The 25,245-nt window shown below is 37.8% G+C and overlaps 1 protein-coding gene across 5 annotated transcripts in view; it reads left to right on the top strand.

Moving 5' to 3' along the window:
- KLHL2 (kelch like family member 2) overlaps positions 1-25,245 on the top strand; it is a 60,817-nt gene that overhangs the window by 22,887 nt on the left and 12,685 nt on the right. For all 5 annotated transcript variants that reach the window (XM_054823997.1, XM_054823996.1, XM_054823995.1 and 2 more), the window contains exons 5-6: positions 13,514-13,676; positions 24,712-24,821. In XM_054823997.1, the coding sequence (XP_054679972.1) occupies positions 13,514-13,676; positions 24,712-24,821 (273 nt within the window). The remainder of the gene's footprint in view (positions 1-13,513; positions 13,677-24,711; positions 24,822-25,245) is intronic.

The following is a 25,245-nucleotide window of genomic DNA, read 5'->3' as shown; positions in this document are numbered from 1 at the left end:
GACAGAAGGAAATCACACTGCGTGCTTAACATGAGGAAAGTGTTAGGAGTTGCCGAATCTGGTAGGCTGATAACGGCAAGGTGGCTGCAATTCTGTGTCCCCAAGCTCCAGCTGGTAGTGAGGCTGACTGTTTATTTGCAGTAGGCACGTACGCCATCACGTACACGCAGCCACGCAGGTCAATGCAGACAGAAACACTCAGCTGTTGTCTCAATTCTATCTTGAGCTGGACTGTCTTCCTAAAAGGTCTCTTGGACATGTCCGTTCAACACCTTCTTTTGCATTGTGGTGCTAGACCTAGAGCAGACCTTCCCAAATTGTGTTTTAAACAAGCTGAATAAATACAATTCATACTTCTTCATTTAGGGATATAATTCTTTATTATTATCTCACCTTGGTTATAGAAGGTAGGGTGAAGTTCAAGGAGGCAGCTAGCAAAAGGAGTTTGTAGAGAAGGCAACTGCTGTTTCTGTACAGCTGTAGCTTTGGTTAAGGCAGAGAGAAAAATGGTGGCAGGACCATCAGAACCAGGAGAAGCAGGTGTTGCACAGATATGGCAACTACTTTTTCCTGAGGTATTAATGTTTTCACATTCCTGCTGGTTTTTTTTCCTTTTCTGAAGATACCTTGCTGCTATTTTTCTGTGTCCTCCAAGTGATGCTTTATTCACATTTTGCTGGCATTTTCCAGCCAATTAATATTTTTATAACATCTTTTTTTGCTGTGGTCTTGCTGAATGGGAGATCCCAGAACTTTGTTCATAAAGAAAATTGGGTAGGCAGAAGGGTCTGAGCCTTCTAAGAATGAAAAGACACCTGAATGGAAATTTGAGCTATTGTACACCAGCTTGTAGTTGCTCAAGAGAAGTACCTAAGGGAGAAACAGAACCAAGAATGTGCACAAGAGAGAAAGATGAATCTAAAATGTGGCTCAAAAGGTATGAGGAGTGAATGAAAACTGTCCTGAGGCTGTAAAAAGCCGTCTTGCTCTATCAAATGCCAGTGTGTGTGGGAGGCAGAGAGTCTTGAAGCTCTTCTGGAGAGAGACTGAGGTCTTACAGACTGAATCACAGATTTTTCCCTATCTCAAAATCTTTGTTCCTTCAGAAGATGTTTTGAAGGGGGGTAAAAACCACTTGTTTCTGCTTATTTGGAAGAGACACTTCTGGGCAAAGGCGGTGAAGAGGCTTGTAGCTTGGCTGTGTCAGCATGGTCTAAGCAAGAGCCAAGGAATGAATCAGAAACTCATGGAGGAGGTGATGGGGTGAGACAGAAGTGAGGTTGAGGCAGGAGTACATTATAGAAGAGATACTGATCTGTAATCCTGCACTTCAGAAGCATGTGATTCTGATTACTGTGGGAGGTGAATGGGAAGTCACCGGGGGATTTAAACAGGCATGTTTAATTTAAATGATAAAAAGAATAAAACACTTTTACTCAGCACTGCAGCTCTAAATATAACAGCTGTTCATTTCCTGCATATTGTTTCTTTAATGAGTGATTTAGGAGAGCCGTGTAGGCTGCCAGAGCCACGCATGAGCAAGGTGCCAAAAAACTAATTAAGGTAGAAAGTCCCGGTTACGCCAATGGATGGTGCAAGATGCATCCTCTTACAGATCAAGGATAAGATTAGAGAAAAGGTCAAAAGATGAGGCACTGAAGCAAATGAATACCAGATCACTAGGGCAAAAAGGGTTTTATAGACATATATGTAAAAAATAATCCTTGCATATCCCCAGAGAAGAAAGTTTCAAAGTGAGGTGGCTGAGACTGTATAAAAATGTTATATTCTCTAGCTGGCTCTTCCTTGTAGTTGCAGCTCACATTTTAGTACACTAGTACAATGTCAGTAGTGATCCTGAGCATTAGAGAGACTACCAAGGATTATTGTTTTGTTAGTGTCAGGTAACATAAGGGAAGTTCAAACTTTCTGTATGTTTTGGAATTCTACTTATGAGTTGTGAAAAAAGCTCCTGTAATTCTTTGAGTGAGTGGTCCAGAAATAACCGCATCAAAGGCTTTTGAAAGTCAAGTTAGTTATAGTCCCTCCTAAATTGTCACATGATGAGCAATAAATAGATCAAAAATCCCTAGCGAGCAGAGGAACAAATAGAAATAAATAGTTGTTTTTCACTGTATCAAAATGGTTGTAATGTGTCACAAGCTTCAAAAGAAGGATGCATTTTCTTTAGTTTTGAAAAGTAGGTAGCAAAAGATGTAGGTGATAAACTGGTTTAAGGATTTTTTTTTTCAAGACCAGACAAAAATAGAAAATTTCACTGCTTTCTAGCTAAGCTAGATGTCGGGCTAGCATGATTGCAGACCAAATTTAATGTTGGAAAGTGTAAAGTAATGCACGAAAAGAAAAATTTGAATTACTCCTACGTATTGCTATGTTTTACATTAACAACTTTTCCTAAAATAGAATAACATATTGTAGTCACCTTAGAAAAACTTCTGCTCATTGTGAAATAGTGGCTTTAAAAAGGAGTGGAAAAAAAAAAAAGGAAAACAAGGCACAGCAGCATCTGTACTGTATAAATCTGTGTTCTCACCTGTAACACTCTGCTGGATGGTCTAAAATACGATAGGAATAGCATGCTTTGGGGAAAGGCTTAAGGCTGTTAAAGGCATGGAAAAGCTATCATTTGAGAGGGAGAGAATTCAGGCCTTTTTTAGATTGACTGAGAGATGACTAACAAGAACTCTATTTTTCCTCCAATATCTGTTTGTTTCAAAGACTCCACATACCCTTTTTAGGAGTCAAAAAGCAAGTTATTTACTTATGCTGAAAGCTAATAAGCTTTTCCTTTGGGTACCTAGAGAGAGGGGTGCACAAAAACCTACATGTGCATACGTATTGTTGTTGTTACGCTTAAACAGTGCCTAATGAATAGAGCCTGTTGCTGCAAAGTGCATGAGAGGAGCTGCCTAGGATGAGATGATGAGCAGTGTGCTTTTCTAGCTGCACTGGTTGGTTTGGAAATTATTACCTCTGAACCTTGGATTAGCATTAGGTAGACTGTTTCAAAGCTGGTATCTTCACCCCATAAGGTTTAGCTTCCTAATTAGGTGAGAGCATATGAGGTCCAGGACTGAGCTGAGTTCACCTGTTCTACTTTCCTCCATCCTAGGTTTCCTCTTCCCCTTTTCCTTGGAAGGGGGGAAAGACAGAGGAAGGGATGGTGCTGATGGAAGCAAAGCAGTGCTGTGAAGCTTCATTTCAGGAAATATTGGGTTTAACCACATATTGAGGAAGAGAGGAAGGCATAACAGATTTTGTCTCGAGCCAGCCGCCAAACTTTCATCCAGTGTGGCTGAGAGTGTGGAGGAGATCCCTGGCTGGTTGCAGCAGAGCTAGACAAAAACAGTTCTAAGAAGGGCAAAATTTTTGCAATTTCTTCCTCTTTATCTTCTACCCCTCTCCTCCTCTTAAAAGAAGTCTGCTTCCCTGACCCACCAACCAGAACTAGAGACACCACCACAATCTTCTACTGTCCCCTTTCAAACCTGGAAGAGCAGGCTCCTGTCCCACTGCAGCCCTTACATTTATTCACTTGCGAAACACTGGATGCTGCCAATTTTTTCTCAAGTGAAGTTTGGTTTTAACTAACTGGAAATGCTGTTCTAAAAGGTAAGATGTATCCTTATGCTTTGAGCAAGCTATTCCTTACATTTCAAGGAAATGTTCTCTGTGGCTAATTTACTCCAGACTATGAGGTTTCATGCACCTTTCTCTGATAGTAGATGAAGATAGGTGTTCCTAGACTACCTGGAATGAATAGATTTTGGTCTAATATATAGTTATGCCTGTATTTTCATTATTAATGTGATTTAAAGTTGGTCTCGCGACTGATCAGAAGTGCTTCAGCTTCTACACCAGAAGGGTGTTGGCCTTCTAAAAATAGGGTAGGAAGAATATGCTAACGGAAGAGCATGCAGAAGGAAACTTGGAGATTATTTTTTTCAAGCAGTTGACTAGGGACAGATGCATTGATTTTTTTCTTTTTAGAAGACAGGGATTTTTACCCATTATTTGAACATACATTTTGCTAAAAAACCTGTAAAGTCCTAGGCTAGCCTGGAAAATATTTTTGACTGTTTTATAAGCCAGTAGGATTGGGATTCTGTTATGAGAGGTATTATAACAACAAGCTATAAGTATGGCGTGGCCCAAAAGAATTTACAGACTTGAATAGACTCGGGGGCAGGGGGGAAGGAGGAAAAAAGGGAAACAGAGGTATGACCACCATGGGTAGGTCAGAAGTAATCAGGACTGAGATCACAAGTTTTCTGATTCTAAAACCTGGTGCCTTCAACCTGCCTTGCTAGGATGTGGTTGCCCTTTAACTAGACATTAATGAATAAGAACTTTTGTATATAAACTGCCTTCTCAGACTGAACAGCTTGTGCAGCTTTTCTGAGTCTGTGATCTTTAAAATCATCATGCTGCTAGGCTGTGTTAGAGACTCTTCTCTGTCAAGTCGGATGAAAGCAGCTACTTTTGTCTCAGCTATGACCTTTACCGTAGGCATCCCTGTATCTATTTCTGTGTGTGACCATAAAGCTACCTGTGGCAAAACCTGAAAGTCAGCCCTTGCCAACTTAAAGCACAGAGGTCATTTGCTCATTTCTGAAGCGTTCTATGCAAATGAAAGCATGTGTGTCTGTCCACCTGCCTGTAAATTTTAAGGTGCTTATTATGAGTAAATTAAGCCACTTAAAGAAGAGACTGCATGCTTGACCTCTGTCACTTGCAAGTAGGTTCAGCAGTATGTTGCTACACATAAGGTGAAATTTCTGGAAGCTGAATAAAGGCTTTCTTGAAAATATTTGTTTTCTGGACATTGGTCTTGCTTTAAATCATGAAACATATGCATTAAACCTTCATCTGAAAAAAAATTTCAAAAGGGAGGCTAGAGATGCTGTTTGTGGGAATTCTGTTCCTACATACCTGAGTTTTATAAGCACATCATCTAGGTTAAAGTGATTATGACATTTGTCACCAAGCCTAATTTTTTTTTGAGGAGGTATTCCCCTGCGATGTTTCTAGGAGAATATAAATATGGTCTGCTGTAGGAAACTGAATGATAAGTGAAAGATTATCTCAATAAAATATAAAAACATAACTGTAATGCTAAAAGCTCAGGGTAATCAAACATCTTTTGAGTCCACTGAAGGGCCATTTATTGCACGTTAGATGTTAATCTTGACACAATTTTTATATTGAAGATAAGCACCACACTCACAAAGCATTTCTACTTCATGCTATTTCTGTTGTCCTTAGTTCTTGGGTTTGTATTAATATAAAACCCAGTAGTATGGCCCCATCTTCTGTACCAGAGAAAGGGATAATAGAGAAAGCAGAGGTTCACAATCTGCTTTCCCATTTATGCTGCTATTTGTTTCCAGCACAGGCTTGAGGGTTTTGCAAGCTATGTTTCAATCCCTCTCTTTAAGATTGCGAGCAAATATGCAGTTATACTAGGAGAACAAGCCTTGTTTGTTACAAGTCAGTCAGTCTGTAACATAGGAAAAAACCCAACAAACAATTCCTTTCTCAGTGCTCTCCCCCAAAGCTGTCTTGTATTCTTTAGGGAACATAGCATGTGAACATTTTGATTCTTTTGTCAACATTTTATGTCTTTAGTTTTAGGGAATATGTAAAAATATTTCTGTCATAGTAATCTTTGATATAACCAAGCCCAGTGTATCTGTCAGTGGGGTCTGAGACTGAGGGTGGTCTGGTACTGAAGGTGTGAGATGTTATGGGTAAATCTTATAGCTGAAGCACACTAGCTTAAAAGCATCAGTTGATACAGCAATTCTTTATGTGGGTCAGCCTTTACAGAAAGATCGAAGACCACATAGTGCGAGTTATGTTATCCTGCCTACTTAATTTCTTCAGCTTCTTCTAATCCTTCTGCAGGGGGGCTTTGTATATTGTTTGACTGGCTAGCACTTCATTTCCCATAGCTGAAGAATAAATTGTCCAGTTTCTGAATGACAGAGTATCAGCAGCCAGTGACTTTGTTCAGACTCTAGTTAGTCTTGTTTAAATTCTGTCCCTAAGAAAATATGAAGATATTTTTATGCAGCTGTATAATCTTTTAAGCACTGAATTACAGTATGATGAATGATTCTGACCTTTCATTTTAGATGACTTACTGTACATATACTGAAGTTCAGTGACCAAACTTCAAATCAAAACCCCTATTTCTAACAAATCAAAATGTGTACGATTTTTTTCACTGAAAGAAAAAACTAAAATTCTAACTAAAAATACTTTAGGTTCAAGAATGTTTCACTCCAAGTGAGAAAATGTTTCAGTTCTATTTCTAGTATCTTTTAACAGAAGAAGAGGATATGAGAGGCTAAGTGCATCACTGTTAACAAAAATAACCATCAGAATAGAAAATCAGCCTTTCTCTTGTGTGGAGGCTTAAGCCAAAATGCGCTGTTATGTGGTGGTTAGGGCACTCTTCTGGTAGAGAAGATGTAGGAGAACCCTCAAGCTAAATAAAATTGCAGGATTCTCCCTTGTAGACCAGATGGACACCATTAATTATAGTGCATTACTTGATTAAAATGACCCCTGTGTTAATTTGTTTGCTTCATGAATCTTGTTTCTGCACTTCAGTAACCCCTAAGCACATCCAAAATCCACCTCACAACCTCCACACCTACCCCCTTCAAAAAATCCAAGAAAACCACAAAAACCCCCACATCCACCTCAAATGTTTTAACTAATAATTAGTAGTTCATTCAGACTAATCTTCTAAAGTGGTATCTCTTTTAAAGTCAATTTTTGAGCAAATCCGTTTCTTCCTATAAATTACTGATGTGGACTCTTAAGTCCAGATTATGATGCTGGTTAAAAAGCAGGTATGCCAACTACTTTTTCCCTATGCTCCATTTTAATCTGTCACGCTGCTCTCCATGTTGGGAGACGCTTAGTATTTTGTAGATTGTGTCAGTCATTCAAAATAATACATTATCATGATTGTTTGCCTCTTTTCACCTGAAATGGTGATCTACCAATTTGTGTCTAGTACTAAGGAAATGTGAAGGAATAGGACCTCATTTTGATTAGCAGTCCGATTCCTTCCTCTGATACTATAAAACTGCCACCTGCACCTGATTTTTAATTGGATGGGGCTCATTAAGCTAAAGGATAAATTTATACATCCAAGTCTTCACTGTGTGATAGCCTATAAAGTCAAGGATGTTAAGATACCCAGAAGGTATATTTTATAAGATACATAGAATCATAGAATGGTTTGGGTTGGAAGGGACCTTAAAGATCATCTAGTTCCAGCCCCCCTGCCATGGGCAAGGACACCCTCCACTAGACCAGGTGTTCTGAACTTGCAGCTCGTGCACATTTTTGAATCCAATGCAGCATCTTATTTGTGTATTTTAACACTGGAACAGTGCACTTAGCTTGCACGTGTTGTTAATATAGAAATGCTAGCAGGGTTGAATTTTCTAAAATTGGAACTTCTACATTTTATTCCACAGATGCAAGTGTTAAAATGTTTGTATCTATTTCAGTGGTTTTGTATGCATACTCCCAAATAGCATAATTTCAATGCAGTGCTGAATGATTTCACTAGAACTTAGACTACATTTCAGTTAGAAACCACAATTTTAATTACAGCACAGATACATGTAGATGAGAATAAAAAAAAAATCAGATAATTTGGATGATCTTTGACCATTATTTTCATTTCCTTCTTCCATATGCTGTGATAGCATAAACAGCAAGTGAAGGAGTTTAGTTTGCTGAAATTGTTATTTAAACCTTAGTAATAGGGGTTAAACATTTTTGTTCAACTCTATTTCCTCAAGATTTGTGACAGGCATTAACATAACTGCTCTGTGAAACTGATTTCATTTTAATGTTGTAACTGAAAATATGGAAGGTCTGCAATTAGCAAGGATGTAACTTGCTCTCCTGTGTGCTTCTGTGTTGCATTTTACTGTGTTTGGACTCTCACACATCTGCTTTCTTTAGCTTAGTCTTTTTCCTAATGTTACAGATTTGTTTTTCTGTCCATGTGATTAAAAAAACAAATTTTTTCTATTTTAGACAGCACATTATTCAGTTCTCTTGGCATACACTGCCTTGATTTTTATTGGCTTATTTGCTTGCAAAGTACTTTATGTTCTGAGAAATTTTGGGTTTGTTTATGCTGTGGAATCTTGTTCCCAAAACCTGCAGTAGGTTCTTTCATTATTTTCTTATTGGCATTGTACTGATATTGTTGGTGGTTATCAATTTTAATTTGGGTGAGAATTCACGACAGAAATCTTAAAGAACTTCTAGGAAATTTAAAAATAGTGGAGATGAAAATATTACCTTAAGCATCTTCATACTGCAGGTAGCACAATATGTTCTGGCTAGGAGAATCTATCGGTACAAAGAGGAGTGCAAAGATAATAGCATGGATTGATATAAAATTACTGAATCAAATTGATTTAAATCAGCAGGCAGAAAGCTTTAATCAATTTAAATTTTACTTGGAATTGAACTTTTTAAAAGCAGGTCCAGTTAAAGCAGGTTGAAGGGCCTGTCCACTCTTGTCCCACTGCTATGCATCTTGTAAACTGAGAGTAGATTTAGATCAGATGTTAGAAAGAAATTCTTTACTGTGAGGGTAGTGAGGCATTGGAACAGGTTGCCCAGAGAGGTTGTGGCAGCCCCCTCCCTGGAAGTGTTCAAGGCCAGGCTGGATGGGGCTTTGGGCAACCTGGTGTAGTGGAGGGCGTCCCTGCCCATGGCAGGGGGCTTGGAACTAGATGGTCTTTGAGGTCCCTTCCAACCCAAACCATTCTATGATTCAAGAACAGTCTGGCTCGGTCTTCTCTACCTTCCCATTAGATAGTTGTAGGCGTTAGTAAGATCTCCCCTTTCTCTTCTCTTTTATGGCTGAACAAATTTGTTTTTCTTAGCCTCTCCTTGTAATATCCTATGCTCCAGCCCTCTGATCATCTTGGTGGCTGCTTCTGCTGGACTTGTTCATCTATTCTCAACTAGCAGGACAGGTACTAAAAGCTTATGTGTTGCATGAAGTGAAATCAACTTGTGGGAACAAGGGGCCGTGTGAAGGGGAGTGTAGTACTGAACTTAGTGAAGTGCATGTACTGTGAAGGGATGCCTGTTAACTTATCTGGCAGCCTTTGGGTAGGATGAACTCCCTTGTTTGGTGTGGAGGCTCCTCTAGGGCAGATTCTCTGACCAGCTGCTTGTAGATTGTCCATGAGAGGAGTTTAATGTTGGGTATAAAATTTACTTCTTTGAAGATACTTGGTGCTACATGTATGCTATGTTTTGATTTAGCAGAGATATACAGCAATATACTGAAATCACAACACAAGCAAAATATAGCGATTGCAATATACATTTGGATCACCATGCAAAAGTGATTCCCATTGCCGGTCTCTATGCCCACTGTCAGGATGTTGGGCATCCCCAATTCACTAGGAAGGAATATGTGAGATAAAGCCAGCTCAAACCTGTTGCTCTCTTCAGAGTTCTTTCTGTTGGTTGGTCAGCGTTTATACTTTGTGTTGGGCCAAGCCATACGTACACTCCTTCCCTCGCTGGTCTGCCTAGCTGGGGAAGACGTTACACTTTCTAATTATCTCAGAGAAGGCTGTTTACACAACCTGATGACTCTCTGGTACAGCCATATATCTAAAACAAGGTTTATCCTCCAGGCCTCCTTGTGTCGAAATGAGTTCAGCTTTCTTTACACTACTTGTTACTCATTCCTTACATTTCTTCCCTGAGCTCATCTTTGAGCCTTTTTCCATTGTAGGGGCTTGTTGGTCTGTCACACAGGCTCTATCTCTCTGAGACCGTTGTAAACATGTTCCTTGTGAACTGATGGGTCACACGTAACTGGAGAGGTGCCTGCCTGTATCAGCTGCTCAATATGCATATGTTTTGGTCACATGAGTAAACATGTCCAGCTGGACAAGGGTGAACAGAGTCATGATGCTGTCTGGAAAAAAAGGAGAAAAGCTGGAGGCATCAGTACCCTCAGCCCTCAACATACTCTTGGCACGTATCTGAAGGACCACAAGAGAGGGCAGCAGCCTCAAATACGGCTTGATGATCTAGCTGAGTTGTTTTGAAGGGCTTGAATCTACTCCAGTGAAAACAGCATCCAAGTTTAGGGCCCTAAGTGGATCCCTCCTGACTACGCAGGTGACCCTGCAGGTGGATTTTAAAATGAATACTTGTGCCTGGTCACAGTCCTTTTTGTCTCAGTAGTGTTGGAAAGGTGTATTTGGCATGGCAGGTGCACACAGCTTTGGGAATAGGAGTGTCACTTCAGGAAGGAGAACCAGGAGGAGATAACTAGGGAGTAGTCTTCAAAGACTTGTAAGGGTTAAATGATCTGCTCTAGGAAACGTAGCAGTCATTCCAAGATTCGTCACCACAACTTTGACACAAAAAAGAGAATATGTAATTTCTTACTTGCAATCTGTAATAATAATCTGTTCAGTTTCTTTGATGATAAAAACAGCCACTGCTGTGGTGAGGATACATTTTCATAGAATAAGCAATTGGAGATTTTTTTTCCCCTCCGCATTTCTTGCAGTACAAAGCGGTATGCGTATTAAAGTATTTTTGATCTTTAAAGGAAAGTTAGGGTACCCTCTACTGGCTATTTTTGGAAATAAATCTGAGCTATAGCCTATCAGTTTGGGAGTCAGCAGCAATTAAAATTAAACTTAATCTGTACTGCAGTTTTAATATAGGGTGGGGTTTTTTAATGGGTTTGAGATGAGTGTGGGTTTTGGTTCCCCCTCCTCCCAATGGTTTCAGCAGAGTGAACGTGCCTGCGATGAAACTGTATTTTTAAACGCGGGTTGTTACAGCTTCTAGGCTAACAGTTCTATAGGTGCAAATGGAAATAGCTAGATGTTATCCCAGCTCTCGTTGCCTAGTAACCAAAGCCCAATGTATAATTTCAGTGGCATAAATTTGATGCATTTTGCCTCTCTTTTCCTTTTTAGTAGCAGAATACACATAAATATACTTAGATTTAAATGTCTTATTGTCTGATAACTAAAATGTATTGAAGTCTGTAACTTTACAAACTCAATTACAATGATTTAAGAGCTGATGTAAATTTCCCATAATGAAGAGTGATCTTCTAGTTCTTGTAACATTGCTTTACTGTTCATATGAGTGAGTGTTTCAGTGTGACTGTGCATACAAATCTTAAATTCTTTTCTGCATACCATTTTCAAATTTCACCTTTCCATTTCATTCACTGATTTGATAATGATTTTACATATTTTTTTCTACTGAATCCATTTCAGCAGTAAAGGATTGTTCTCAGAGTTATTTGCTCAACTATACTAATAACATGCCTAAAATTATCTAGGACTGTGTTTGAATTAGTTATTCAAGTTGTAAGCAGATGTGAAATGTTTGCTTCATTGGACAAGTTGTGTAAATAAATACTTGTGTTGGATTTCTAGCCTTGATTTTTGATATGTAATTTCAATTCTTATCCTAGAATTCACTATCAAATGAGTTATCCACTCACAGTTATAACTAATCATACCGTAGTTCTAGTAATATGAATTATTACTAATATCTTCACATTTTCATAAACATGCTAAAATGAGTTCACTGTACTGTTTTAACTTTGTCATTAGTAACCTTTAAGCTTACTAAATTTGTTTTGAATTGTGTGACTTTATCTGACACTTGTGCCTATTACATACAGATCTTCTCCATTTATTTTATTAGACTTACTTGATATTTTCAAGGATTATCTAAGATTTAAACTAGGTTTTAGTTATTTAGCTTAGCAGCAGTCTGTGTATCTCAGTGCAATCGCGTTTGTGTTTTTCCTTCACTTCTTTCATTAACAATTGATATTCAAAGCAAGCTTTTGTAAATATATGATCCTTCTTTTTTTGCTGTCTATGTTGATAGCCAAATGTGTAAAACAGAGGCTATAGTGGATTAATGTGTCAAATTAGGGATTAATATCTTGAGGAATAGAAAGATGGTTTTCAAGCAAGCTTCATGTATGGCAGGCTGAAGGGGGAGGAACAGCCATAAATAGTACAGTGGGACCAAAAAAAAAAAGAAGTTTAAAGCAGACATTAGCTTCACAAGCTTGTGTCACCTGAAGTCCTTTTTGTTTTAGTTTGGGTCATAATTGTTAGTTTTATTTCCAGAAAAAAGTCTAAAGAGTAGCTCTTTAGAAGCCAAGTAGATATTTGCCATCATCTCTGTAAGCATCTATTTGATTCTACAGACAATTATAAAGATTGAAACTTCTTCCAAAGAGCAATTATGTAGAAGTATATTCTGCCGCTTTCAGGTAGTTAGTGTTACACAGATTTTTAAATTGTTTTACTCTGCTCTTCCAGCTCTCTTTTTATGCTTCCAGTTTTCTTCTTTTTTTGACTCTCTTTAATTCTATCCAAGTAATTGTTTAAATGAAAAGCATTAACAAGAGTAGTGCAGCCATTGTCTTTGGTGTATTTTTTGCTTGCTTATTATTGATGAAGCCCTTTGGTATATGTTTTCTCTATATCTAAGTCAACAGTTGCAAGACTTCAGTGTTAAAGTCTTGCCTGTTGTCATCCACTGAAGATGCAAGCTAACATTAATTTTGCACTTCTCATTAATTCTTATTAAAATAAATGTCAAAGGACAGAAAGTGAAAATATTGTGAAGAAGAAATTGTAAATAGCGGTATGAGATTTCGCTCAAAGGCACAATTATAATTCACCTCAATTTCATATTTAAGTTTTACTCAGCAAATACAATATGTTATACAGGTTTTTAAACTCTTACTTTTTGCTTGCTTTGTGAAAGTTGAAGGACAAATATGTCATTTACGCTAATTCCTTATTGATACAGATTTTATAGAATATTTTACATGCTCAGGCTTTTAAATGCCTGAATTGTCATTCATCCAAGAAGGTCACAGTTTCTTTTTGGAAGCTGAATTGAGTCCTTACTGGAATCAGTTGCATAAAGATGCTTATTATTGATGCTAAAAAATAGTACAGTGTCTAGTGCTTGCATGCAAACAAGATTTACATATTCTATCATGGTCTAGAAAACTTTTATTTAAAGAAATATCTAGTGCTGAAGGTTTGGAAATGAGATGTAATTATGGAGTGTTGGGAACAGTAAGAAGGGAACTTGTGAATGAATATTGGGAAAAGTTTGTAAAGTGTGAGAATTATAATCTATGAAACGATTTCCCAGTGAACGTGATGGTAGAAATTTTGCTTGTTATTTTAAATCTTAAAAGGTATTTGCAGGGAGGTAAAATCATATTAATGTTGGGGTTTAAGTTCTTCAGTTGCATAATGCTGCAATTTTCCTCTCTTAGTCTTTTATTTCTTAAAGGATTATTTTGTTTTCCGTATTAATATTGAGAATACTCTTAATATTGAGAATACTCTTGTCTAAGCTTACAATTATTTGAATTAGGGTATTAACTGCCTGTTACTTCTTACAGGTACTGCTCCCAGCAGCTGGTCTCTTGCAACTGCAGGATGTGAAAAGGACTTGCTGTGAATTTTTGGAATCCCAGCTTCATCCTATCAACTGCTTGGGGATTCGTGCTTTTGCTGACATGCATGCATGCTCAGATCTCTTGAATAAGGCCAACACATATGCAGGCAAGTTATCATTAGTATAGCGTATGGCTTGATATTTTTGTGCATGGATACACACATAGGGGCTTCATGTCCACCCAGCCCCACCCAAAGGAAACCGAATTTTATCCAGGATATTGCAGACAGGTATCTTCTGACAGAGAGTACATTCGATATGAATGTCTTTAGGAGAAATAAAGTTTCCTGGCTGGAGCATAGTTAGAATAAGCACAAAGGGGCAGCATCTTCATGGCCTATCAGGGCCGTACAGGGTCCAAGCAATTTGTAATCCAGAAAGAAGCTAGCTTGCTGTTTAAAATTTTGCACTGTCACTTAAGGGAGAAAAATCGGGAAAGAAGAATTAAAGTTCTGGCAACTGCCACAAGCCAAAGTCTGTAAGAAGTACACGGGGGAAGAAAGAAGACAAGGGCATGGGGTAGGCTATCTGTATCCCCTGTACTGGACTGGCTAAGAAGCAATAAATATGCCATGAGTATTGTGTTATCAACTTGTTTTATGAAAATCCTACTCATCTAGCCCAAGACATGAAATTTCCTACTGTAAAGGTTACCTGTAGTTTCGTTTGTCTGTCTTGACACAAAGTAGACAGAGGTGCATATTCTAACTAATCATATAGCTCAATCAACAAACTTCTCCTTTCCTTGTAAAGAGCACTTGCCATTGGTTCGTTTCTCATTTCTTCCTGAAAAAAAAGTGTTCATGGAATTCTTAATCTTATTACTGAAAGTGCATTGTCATGGTTATCTTACAGATATGAAGAACACAGTCTTTAAGAGAACTGGCTCATGTCAAGTCTTGATGTTTTTGAAAATTAGGTTCTTGTTTTGCTTGCTGTTGCGAATGAAAAAGCAATTCTAATTCTGTGGTAAAGTAACAGTAGTGCTATATGGGGGGACAAGGGAGAATAAATATTCCCTTTTTCTTGATGCTGGTGAGGCCTCAGGTGGAAAAAGGCTAAAGTGAACTTCAAGACAGATGCAAACAGGCTGAAGTGAATCCAAGGAAGTCTAATGTGAACATATTAAGAAAACAGATTGACCTATGACAAAGACAGCGAGAGAAGAGTCCTTTCAGTCAAGAAACTAAAAGGCTAGGAGGATGAGAAGGAATGCAAATTTTTCTGTGCGTAAAAATGACTGAGAATGAGTCAGCTTAAATTGTGAGGTATTTTTTAAAGTTGTTTCATATATTAAGGAAAAAATCTAACTGTAAAAGTAAACCAGATCAGGCAAGCTGTCTGTGGAAGTTATGGACTCTCCACTGTTAGACAGCTGTAAAAAAAACCTGCTTAGACTAACTTCTGATTGATTTAAATCACATCTGTGTGTAAAACTAGATGATTTGAAGGTCTTTCTAGCTTACATTTCTATGATTCTGTGAAGGCTACAAATACTTTTTTCCCTTTATATTCCAAATACATTTTCTTCTGTTGGAAATTGATATACATGTAGTTTCAGAGAAAGTATTACTAAATATTTTTAAAACCTTCTTTGACTGCTCTTGATGCCAAGAAAGGTTGCATAATATAGATTACTAAAAAGTAAACAAAATATTGTGTAAGCTTGTAGGTTTGTAGCATAACACTGTAACCAAAACTAAGGCTTTTAATTTGTTCAAGTAGCAATGATGTTACTGTTCTTTTGTGTATAGAGTGCTTTGGGGTCATGATGTTTGAGTCAAGCCGGAAGACATTACGCTGAGGCATTACTTTTTAATAGAAGCTTTTTGTAGTGAACAATCTTCCCCCGCTGCTTCATAGGGTTTAACTTAGTAGCCAGCAAAGTAGTATATTTTGATTAGAGCTTTGGCAGTGAATGTTCAGAGAGTAGGACAAGTGTATTTGGAAATTCAGAAGTCACGAGTTGTCAGAGGTTGAGAGTGACTCTCAGGTATGCCTCTTTCCATGCAGGTTGCACTATCTGCCCAGTCACAATCTTTTCCTGTCTTTTCAGTGTCTCTTGGACGTTTCATTTCTACTTCAGGTTCAGCAAAACTGAATTGCTTTCCATCTAAACATCTTTTCCTTCTCCCTGTCTTCCTCTGTCACTGGTGACTTCAGTGTTCTCCCCGTCATTCAGGTTCGTAAACTTGACAACTTTAACTCTCCTCCGCCTTTTTATCTCAACTACTCGCATATTCCTCTATTTTGTTTCTTCCCTCACTACCAAATCTACTCTACATCATGTTTCCCTTTTGCTGCAATATAAATCTCTTTCTGCCATAACTTCCTCTCTGTCTGCTAGGGTAATTTTACTACTCTTGCAATATTCCTTTTCCCCCCCAGATCAAATTCCAACCTCTCATCCTTGGCTTTTCCAGTTCAGCAGAATTACCCTCATTTGAATCTTTTATTTCACATCTCTCTACTACTTTTGTGCTCGGAACTAACTTCCTCTTTCCTTTGTAATCAAACCACCTTCCATTTCCGTCGGATTCCTCCAGAAAGCACTTTACTCATCTATGCTTCCCTTTTTGTCATCGTATTCTTGGAGTCCTGCTGGCCTGAACCATGAGCTGCCAGCTCAACTCCTACTGTGTTTTTGCTGTATCTGTGTGGTGAAATTTAAAGCAATGCACACTCTGTTCTTACTCTCGAGATGAATATGCTCTGCATAGTCAGGGTGCGAGCTACTTCATTGCATTGCACTGTCTGTGCTGCCTTCCTTAATCTGTAGTGCTCTGTCAGGCTTAGCACGGGAACAATACAGAAAAGAGAATTAAAACCAAAATATCCTGATAAGGCTGCAGAAAAAACCCATACGATTTTTATTGCTTTTCATAACTTTTCTAAAATGTACAGTGACCAATTAGCATTGTTAACAATTAGTTCAGAGTTAAAACTGAAGATTTTACTGAAATAGAGCACTAAGTGTTTCAATTTGTATGTCTAGGTCCAAATAATAGATTTTTTTTTATTGCCTTGAGTAATTTTAGACCTTATAAAAAGAAGGATTTTGATGAATGCTTTCAGTTGCCTTAATTCCTAGAAAATCTGTTTTCCAGTATAGATTTTTTTTTTAATCCATTTCCAGGAGATTATAGTATCTCTATCAAGAATGGATGTTTCAGAAAAAAACTAGAAATGCAGCAAACTCATATGATCGGGTGTTTGTCATTAGAATCCTTGGTTGTTGTCTTCAGTGTGAAACTGAGGTATACAAATCAAGCATGCTCAGAAGTTTTTAATCCAATGAAATTGCATTTAAATTATTTATATGTAAATTTTTTTTAAAAAAACAAACTATTCAGGTTGTTTTCGAAAGTACTAGCTTTTGTAATGCATCCCTTACTCAAAAAGTTCTAATGTGTATATGAGTGACTTCGTGATAACTGTATTTAGACGATTATGCAAAAGATTTTAATTAAATATTTTTGTCTTTGAGTAATATAACATCAAAAACTATCATATATTTGACTTTTTATGCAATAGGAAGCAAAGCTTACATTTATTAACTAGAGTTAATGGTCAGATATTTAAAGTTTTAGGGAACACATTTTGATATATCGGTTGCTTAACTTTGGAAAAAATAATTTAAAATTCAACTTCTATTCTGACTGTGTCTTAGTAACTTCAAAACTACTTCAATTACTTCTAAACAATCTTTGTTCCATTTAGTAGTTGAAGCTAATGTTTACGTAGATTACTTTCTAGAAGTAGAAAGTCTAAGGCCCTGGCACGACCTTGAGTGCAATATTTGCTTGAGAGCACAGGAACTGTGTCCAAGTTGTAACCCCCCCTTGTCTCTGGGCCATTTTGTTCAGGCATCCGTTGCTGTTCTCAGAGAGACTCTGCAAGCAGGATGCAGACAAGTGGAAAGGAGAAGGAAGCTATTTGTTGCTCCTAGCTGGGACTTGTAAGCTACTAGGCTGAGCACTGGCATGCTCAGTACTCCTAATCAAAGCACCCAGGGAGGAACAGTTGGCCTTTGTTTCTCCTTGGAATGGGCTGATGGTCAGTCTTGCTGGATTTCTGCCTGCCCACTCCCTGTTTTTGCTCTGTACAGTTTTATACCTTTTCAGGTCAATGTTTTTCCTCTTGAATTTTCAAGCTTCTTACTGCCTGTGTCTCAGCCATCATACTTCTTTCCCCTCATGTTCTTATCTCATGTAGCTCTTTGTACTTTGTCAAGGCTGTTCCTTACAACTGAAAACATGTTCTCAAAAGTCTGAGCCAAAGATATGTGTCTGTGCCATTTCAGAATTAGGCCTTGTACGACACACAGCTGAACTCCCAGGAAGCAGACATTTTGGGATTAAGGCTCCAGAAACTAGAATGAGTACAGAAGAGGATTATTAGATTGAAAAAGCAGTGAAAATATTTCCCTGCTAGAGAAAATGAAAAGCATTTGGATGTTTAACTTCTCCCAATCTTTATTTTGTTACACTTGCTATTTTATATTTAGGAAAAACAGGCAGGAAGATACTTCTGCTAAGAGCCAATGATGGCATAAAACCAAATGAATGCCAACGTAGATCAGAAGTTATTAGAAAAGTCAAACTTTAGAACTTCCAGTGGGAGTGAAAACCCAACTTGCATTAAAATAGGAGTTTCGTAATCCTATGGTGGGGTTGGTCCTTCTGTAGCACAGTCTGAGACTTCTGTAATTTGAGAGAGTCATTTATATGCATTTATGACACCTATGGAAAGATCTGAAAATAGTGGACAATTGATACAGATTACTTGGAATGAGCCTCTGTTGCAATTAAATTTTCTGAGATGCTACTTGTTCTCGTGATGTTCCAGAAAGCAGTCCTGCTCTGGGCCTTGTTGCACTTGCAGTGTCAAGGACTGTATATAGTTGAGGCCTCTCATCTTCCTTGTGTGAGGATTCCTGCGAAGACTATGTGGCCTGAGTGCTGCTAGTCCATCCTCAGTTTTAGTCTGGGAGTCTTAGAGGATGTTCTCAGAATAACAATTTTTCCTGAGAATATGGTGCATTTTATAGTTGTTGTTATGTACAATGTGAAGATAGATTGATAAAGTCTTTCAATGAAGAGGGGTATGTTGTCTTGCGCTAGAGACACACTTACTCAGTGCTTAGGCCTTGACATATTTCTTAGCACCAAAGAAGAATAATGTACTTCCACTCACCGCATAGGCCGGTGTGGGGTTTGGAAACATTGGATTACCTGTGGAAGAAGTGCCTTTTGAAAACCAGCTTTACACAGCAAACCTCCTTGGTTTTTAACATCGTGCTGAGGAGGCGTTGAAGAAACTTTTGATAGGGAATCTGAGCATGTGTTGTGAAGCAAGGATTGCTGCGTTGTGCTTAACTGTGGGATACAGTTTTCTTGATTTTGGTGCTCTGAGTCCAAAATTTTGAGCCCTGACTAGACTTGGAAGCATGCATGTCTTCTGTAGACTATTCTTGTGTACATTCGCATGCATGAGATTGAAAGGATGTAGTTAGCAGAATCGTTCTTACGATTCTATTCTGAGTAGCAACGTCTGTTGCTACGCTTCTGTTACCTTGGCTGCTATGAATTTCATGGTGTTCTTGAAAGCGGTTATTTAAGCATAAAAGTAAATCAGATTTAAAAAAAAAAAAAAAGATTCTGTGATGTTTAGCTTCTGCTGGTTCTCCAGCTGGCACAGAGCTTGTGTTTATCCCTCTGTAATAAGGCTGGGGTTCCTGCTTGACCAGCGCCTTATGTTAGGCCATTAGCAAAGACCTTTTGTCCTAAGCCAAAAAAATCACAATGTGATATTGTGAATTGAAGCAATAAAAACTAATTCTTGCTAAATATTTTTGTTTCATCAGCTTGAGAAATCATCATTGTTCTTTTAAGTGAATGTAAGGCTTAGATCTTTCCAAGCTCTCATGCTCTGATTGCTCTAAAAAAGGGGTTATCAGTTCAGAAAGAAGCTACATTTCTGGAAGGTTCTAGCTGGTTTTGTAGCTGTATCACATCTGAAAGATGCAGGCACTCCATCTAGTTTATTAAAAAAAAAAAATAAAAAAATCATCATCTGTTTTGTGGAATAGAAATAGTTGGCCTAAACAAGACAAAACACACTTAGGAAATTTCCTAAATTTCATTGTGATATTTTGTTTCACACACTACTATACATTGGATTACTGTCATGAAAAGATTTAGGGAATATGAAGGTTTTTTCCCCCTTTTCTAGCTGCAGCCTCTGACACTGATAAGCTCTGGTCATGTTTTTCATACGTGTTAATATGGCTTTGGGAAGACCTTTGGGTGAAGATTTCTGAAAGTGTACAAAAAGTTAGATTTCTGGAAATGGATATTAAGTGTCATCAGCTGCTAGAACACCTTAGAGAAATGTTAGAAAATGACTGAAGCCTATTAATGATGGAACAGTAATTTAGGGAGTCTTCAACAATGTCATACATGGAAATAAACACTGACAAAAAAACACAAAGGAGAAGATGGGTTACAGGCTTTTATTTCTGGCCACCATGATTCTCTGAAAGGTTTTTAATCTGAGGGAACTTCAGCAGTCCTTTGCTTCTGTGCTTGTTAATTCCATTTAGTAAAGGTAATTAAGCCAGGAAGGTCTGACTGTAGGAATATATATGAGTGAAATAGTGTTTGTGAATTACCACAACTGTTTGTAGCATAAAATGTCCCGTGTGGATTTCAGATGTAGCTTTCTTTCCTATGTAATTGAAAAATATAAAGTTAGTGTCAATGACTTATGGTCAGCAAGACTATGCACCTTTTGGGCAGAAGAGGTAGGTAAGTGCTTACTGCTGCTGTGTGCATGTATAATATGCAGCTCCAGACTCATCATGAAAAATACCAAAAAGCAGTACACTTTCAGTTCCTATTATCTTCCTGTGCTCTCCACGCTGGCATCATTTATTGTACTTCCAAGCATTTTGTTACCAGTTCCTTTCATGTTGTTAACTTCCTTTTTGTCCTTTAAGTTTGTCCCTGAAGCTGAAGTCCCCATCCTTCTGGTACAGGGCAAACAAGGACAGGTCATTAGCTATTCAGACAGAAACTGTCTCTATCTGTTGCGAAAATGTGAAAATCTTTTTTTCATATGCAGTTGGAACAGATATTTTAGAAATGTCTTAAATGGAAGGGATTTTTTTTTTAAAAAAGGCAAATTTTAGTTTTGATAATACAGAAGTAGGATTCTAGTTGCTTAGGAAGTGGGAATTTGGGAGCCAAGCCTCTGCAGCTCCTTAGCCAGCTTGTTTCCAGGCTGCCTGACTCTGGAGCCAGTTGGCTTCAATGTCTGGGTAAAGTGGCAAGAAGTGGGGCAAGATTCCAATACAAATTTGTCAAAGTTGCACATCGTGTGGAAAATTCTGCTTTGGAAAAAATAAGTGTTTTTACTGTCATGAAAACTTCCAGCCAGATAGTTTTATCTGTTTGCTTATCTAGGAGATGTTCATGAAGAAAGTAGTATGTTATCTAATGAAACAAATAAAACCCAAGCTAATTTGAGATTTTGCAAGGGACAGATGCACGAAATATTTAATCATGTCATAAGTTTCATGATGTTTGATGTGAATAGCTCCACAGATTATTGAAGCTTTCAGGATGTGAGCAATAATATAGGATAATAAAAATCCTAACCCAGAAGGCAAAAAAATACGCACACCCCCAATACTGTTTTTTCTCTCATAATTGTGGGGAAAAGAGGATCTAAGTGGGATTTTTGGAACTCTTAGAAGTGAATCATATTATTTCAAAGATGCCAATATCCTTCTTGTTAAATGGAAGAAAAAAGTTTGAATTTCATAAGCATCATTTTTATATAATAAAATAAAGCCTATCTGACTTGAACAGCTCTAGATAAATTGCCATTGGCAGATTTAATTGGTGTTTTTGCATTTCCTTGTTCTTTTTCAGTTTCTAATTATTTTGAATAATCCATTTAGCTGTAATTTCAATTGGCTTCTGCCAAAAGGTTATCTATCAATCAGTTAAGATGGTCTCTGTGACAACAAGAGATCTGGTTCTTAAGAGACAAGTGACTTCACCTTACCTCTTTTTTTGATGACTAAACTTTAGATAGCAATCTACTCTCCTGTTTCTCTTTTTTCTGTAATTCATTCAGCTGAGGATTTTTTCCCAGGTGTTGCTTGAGAACCTGAGCCTGTAGCTATTGACAGAGTAGTTTGTTTTAATTTTTCCTTTTTACCTACTCTTCTTTCTTCACTTGGCCCCATGCCTTATTTTATGCTTTAAGCACAGAGGCTGACTTCCAGTAAGATAGTTTTTTGTTCAAATGCTATCTATGTTTTTTCAAATTTTCTTCCACAGTTCTCTTCCTAGCATGAAGACACCCTCACATTCATTGTATTACTTTTCAATTTTTAATTCTCAGCTTTCACCCTTTTGGTTAAAGGCTGCATCTCTTCCTTTCTGGAGCATGTCATAAATCTAAATCACCTTTTTTTTTAAAATAGAAGGCTTTTGTATAAGAGTCTATAAAATCAACTGGGTATTTCGAATTTATGAAGTGTATCCTGCTGGATGCGATCCACTGTTGGATCGGCTTCCTCAAGGGAAAAAACAGCAAGGCTTCTGAACCTCAGATTTGTTTGAGATTTGGATGAGTGTTGCTTCCCCTCTCTGCTTGCTTCCTAATTCAGCTTCTGAGTACAGTCAGGCATGCTGTTTAGCGGCACTGTCATTTGAAATTTTGAGTTTACCATAAAACTAATTTATGTGAATTACCTTTTCAATTTCTCTTTGCTATGTGCAAATAGTAAAAGTCAACAGTAAATGTACCTCTCAGAAAATTCTACCTCAGCTCAAGAAACTACATATTTGTAGTCTGACAAGCAAACACATAAAGATTTGTAAGAAGTGGAAGAGTAATTGCAGTGTTATAAAGATCGATAGTATTTCTCCTTATCCTTTCTCTCCCTCTGGCTGAAATACTGCAGAAGGTACCACCCATCCATCTTAAGAGTGTGCTGCAGAATTGGAGGGAGTTGTAATGAAGTCGATTGCGTGAACGGAAAGGCTGGTAGAATGAGGGAGTGAAAAAGCAAGGACTGTCTACTTTAGAGAGATGAAGGCTAAGAAGGAATATAGAATAATGCGTGATTTTGAGTATACAGGTTACGGCTTTCCCCATCATTGTATTCATCATTAGAACATGGGGACATTAATTGAAAACTGATTAATGGTAAACTGTGCTAAGTTTAGATGCAGCGCTTTTTGGTCAATGAGAGTGTAGGATTATTACTATAGGATGGTATTAAAGTCAAGAATTTAACAGGGTTCAAGGGGACTGGGACTGTATCTACCTAAAACATTGTTTAGTGAAATGTAGTTAAGGTAAAATATCATCCTTGTGGCTACCAACCTCTAAACTTTCATGATTATAATGAGACCTTTATGGGAGGAGGTTTTATTATCACACTTTTCATATATATTCTTGGACTTTTGTCTGAAGCAATTTGTGCTGCCTGTTTCAAGGAATAGGATGCCGAACTAGATAAAGGACAAGAATTATACTGTGTTAGATTTATCTTTTTACGTGCTCTAATCTTTAATACAGTGCAAACAAACTGTTGTACCCTGCAAAGTTGACCTGAAATATTTAGACTTCTTGATTGGAAGCATTTGGCATTCTTCAACATTTTTTTTAAAAGCTTAAGACAGTTTGTCAAGCATGGAGTCTTAACTATAGTAGCACTGGTGGAGTGATAGAAAAGGCTTTAAAAAAGTTCTTTAGTTTGAATATGTTTGATGACCTTTTTATTCTAATTTTGAGTGAATTCTTAAATTTCCAGCAACAGTTGTTCCTTCAAACTTCAGTTAAGAATAGCTAAAGAGGGGAAAAAATAACATTTACCTAGATGGAGCTACTTTTTAAGCAACTGAATGGCTTAAAGCAATTTTAAGGAAGGGAGAAGACAACTGAATAACTGAACGACAACTTGATAAAGAAACATGCCGTATGTTAAAAGAAAATGACCAGTTCTACAACGAAAACATTGAATTTTGTCAAGTTTGTTTACTTTAGGTTGCAGCATTAAAAAAAATGAGGACAAATTGCACATCTTCTAGAGATTGCGATATGTAATATTTTTATGACAGTGCATCCAGAGAAGGGCAACAGAGCTGGTGGAAGGGCTGGCAGGCATGTCCTATGAGGAGCAGCTGAGGACTTTAGGCTTGTCTAGTTTGGAGAGAAGGAGGCTGAGGGGCGACCTCATGGCTCTCTACAGCTTCCCGAAGAGGGGAAGCGGAGAGGGAGGTTCTGAGCTCCTCTCCCTGGTACCCAGTGATAGGATCCGTGGGAATGGTTCAAAGCTGCACCAGGAAAGGTTCAGACTGGACATTGGGAAGCATTTCTTCACCGAGAGGGTGGTCAAGCACTGGAACAGGCTTCCTAGAGAGGTGGCTGATGCCCCAAGCCTGTCAGTGTTTGAGGCATTCAGACAATGCCCTTAACAACATGCTTTAGGTTTTCTTCAGCCCTGAACTGGTCAGGCAGTTGGACTAGATGATCGTTGTAGGTCTCTTCCAACTGGAATAGTCTATTCTTCTGTCTGTGTAGTTATGATCTATTCTATGACGTTGGAGAAGCTCTGAGAGATGCAACAGAATCTAGACCTGTTGTTTGATTTGACCTACATTAGACTGCAAAACTGCTAATTAGTTCTAATGAATCAGCCATTGTTATGTTGAACTGCAGGCTTAAAACGTGTTTGCCAACAGCATTGAGGGCATATTCTTTTTCCGGAATCTTTTTTGCCATATTTGTGTGTACAAAGTTAGCAAAATAAGATTTAAGTAATTGTCAAGGACAAGTACTGAGATGAAGCAATGCTGAAAATGTTAAAATGCTGTGATTGCTACTTTTAGTATAATGTAGTGGTTTAATATTTCAATTATTTTAAAGAATCTTTAAATATAAAAGCTGTCTGTGAGACCAAGCTTTAATCTATATAAAATGTTTTAAGTTAAAGTATTGCTTCTAGATATGCATGCATATTGACTTGTTTTCCTCTATTTTTTTTCCTCTGCTGCTTTAATGCTAGTTGTAGGACACACTTAGCACTGTATGTTAGAGTACTTTTTTTCCTCCAAACAGAACAGCACTTTTCTGATGTCGTACTTAGTGAAGAATACCTTAATCTTGGTGTAGAGCAGGTGTGCAGTCTTATATCCAGTGACAAACTCACAATTGCCTCAGAAGAGAAGGTAAGACCATCTGTATCCCAGTGTTCTTTTTATCCTTTTGGACGAGAGAGCAAGCTTGCTCTTACTGCTGTTGTACACTTGTTTGGATGCATTCTTTGTTTCCTTGGTGAAATTAGGCATGTATTCTGCTCATGTTTAAAGGATTTTTTGCAAAACTGTTAAGGATTTTTCCCAAAAACGTTGTCAGTTTGATGTTGAAAATTAATCTCAACTCTTAAAAATCTTAAAACTGTATTAAATCACATAACCCTTTGTTCTTTGAAAAAAATGGAAACGAAATGGAATGGAAATTCCTTCTTATCTTCAAGCAGAACACATGCTGTGAGTCACATACACAGGAGTTTGGTTTACCAAGGGACAGCTGACTCAAAAGTAGTAGTTTGAAGAGCAAGTATATGCTGTCTACTAACTTTAACATCAGCAG

This window comes from Grus americana, chromosome 4, assembly GCF_028858705.1.
Source record: "Grus americana isolate bGruAme1 chromosome 4, bGruAme1.mat, whole genome shotgun sequence".
NCBI classification, from domain to species: Eukaryota; Metazoa; Chordata; class Aves; order Gruiformes; family Gruidae; genus Grus; species Grus americana.
The sequence above is the reverse complement of the archived record's forward strand: the minus strand, read 5'-3'. Positions and strand labels throughout refer to the sequence as shown.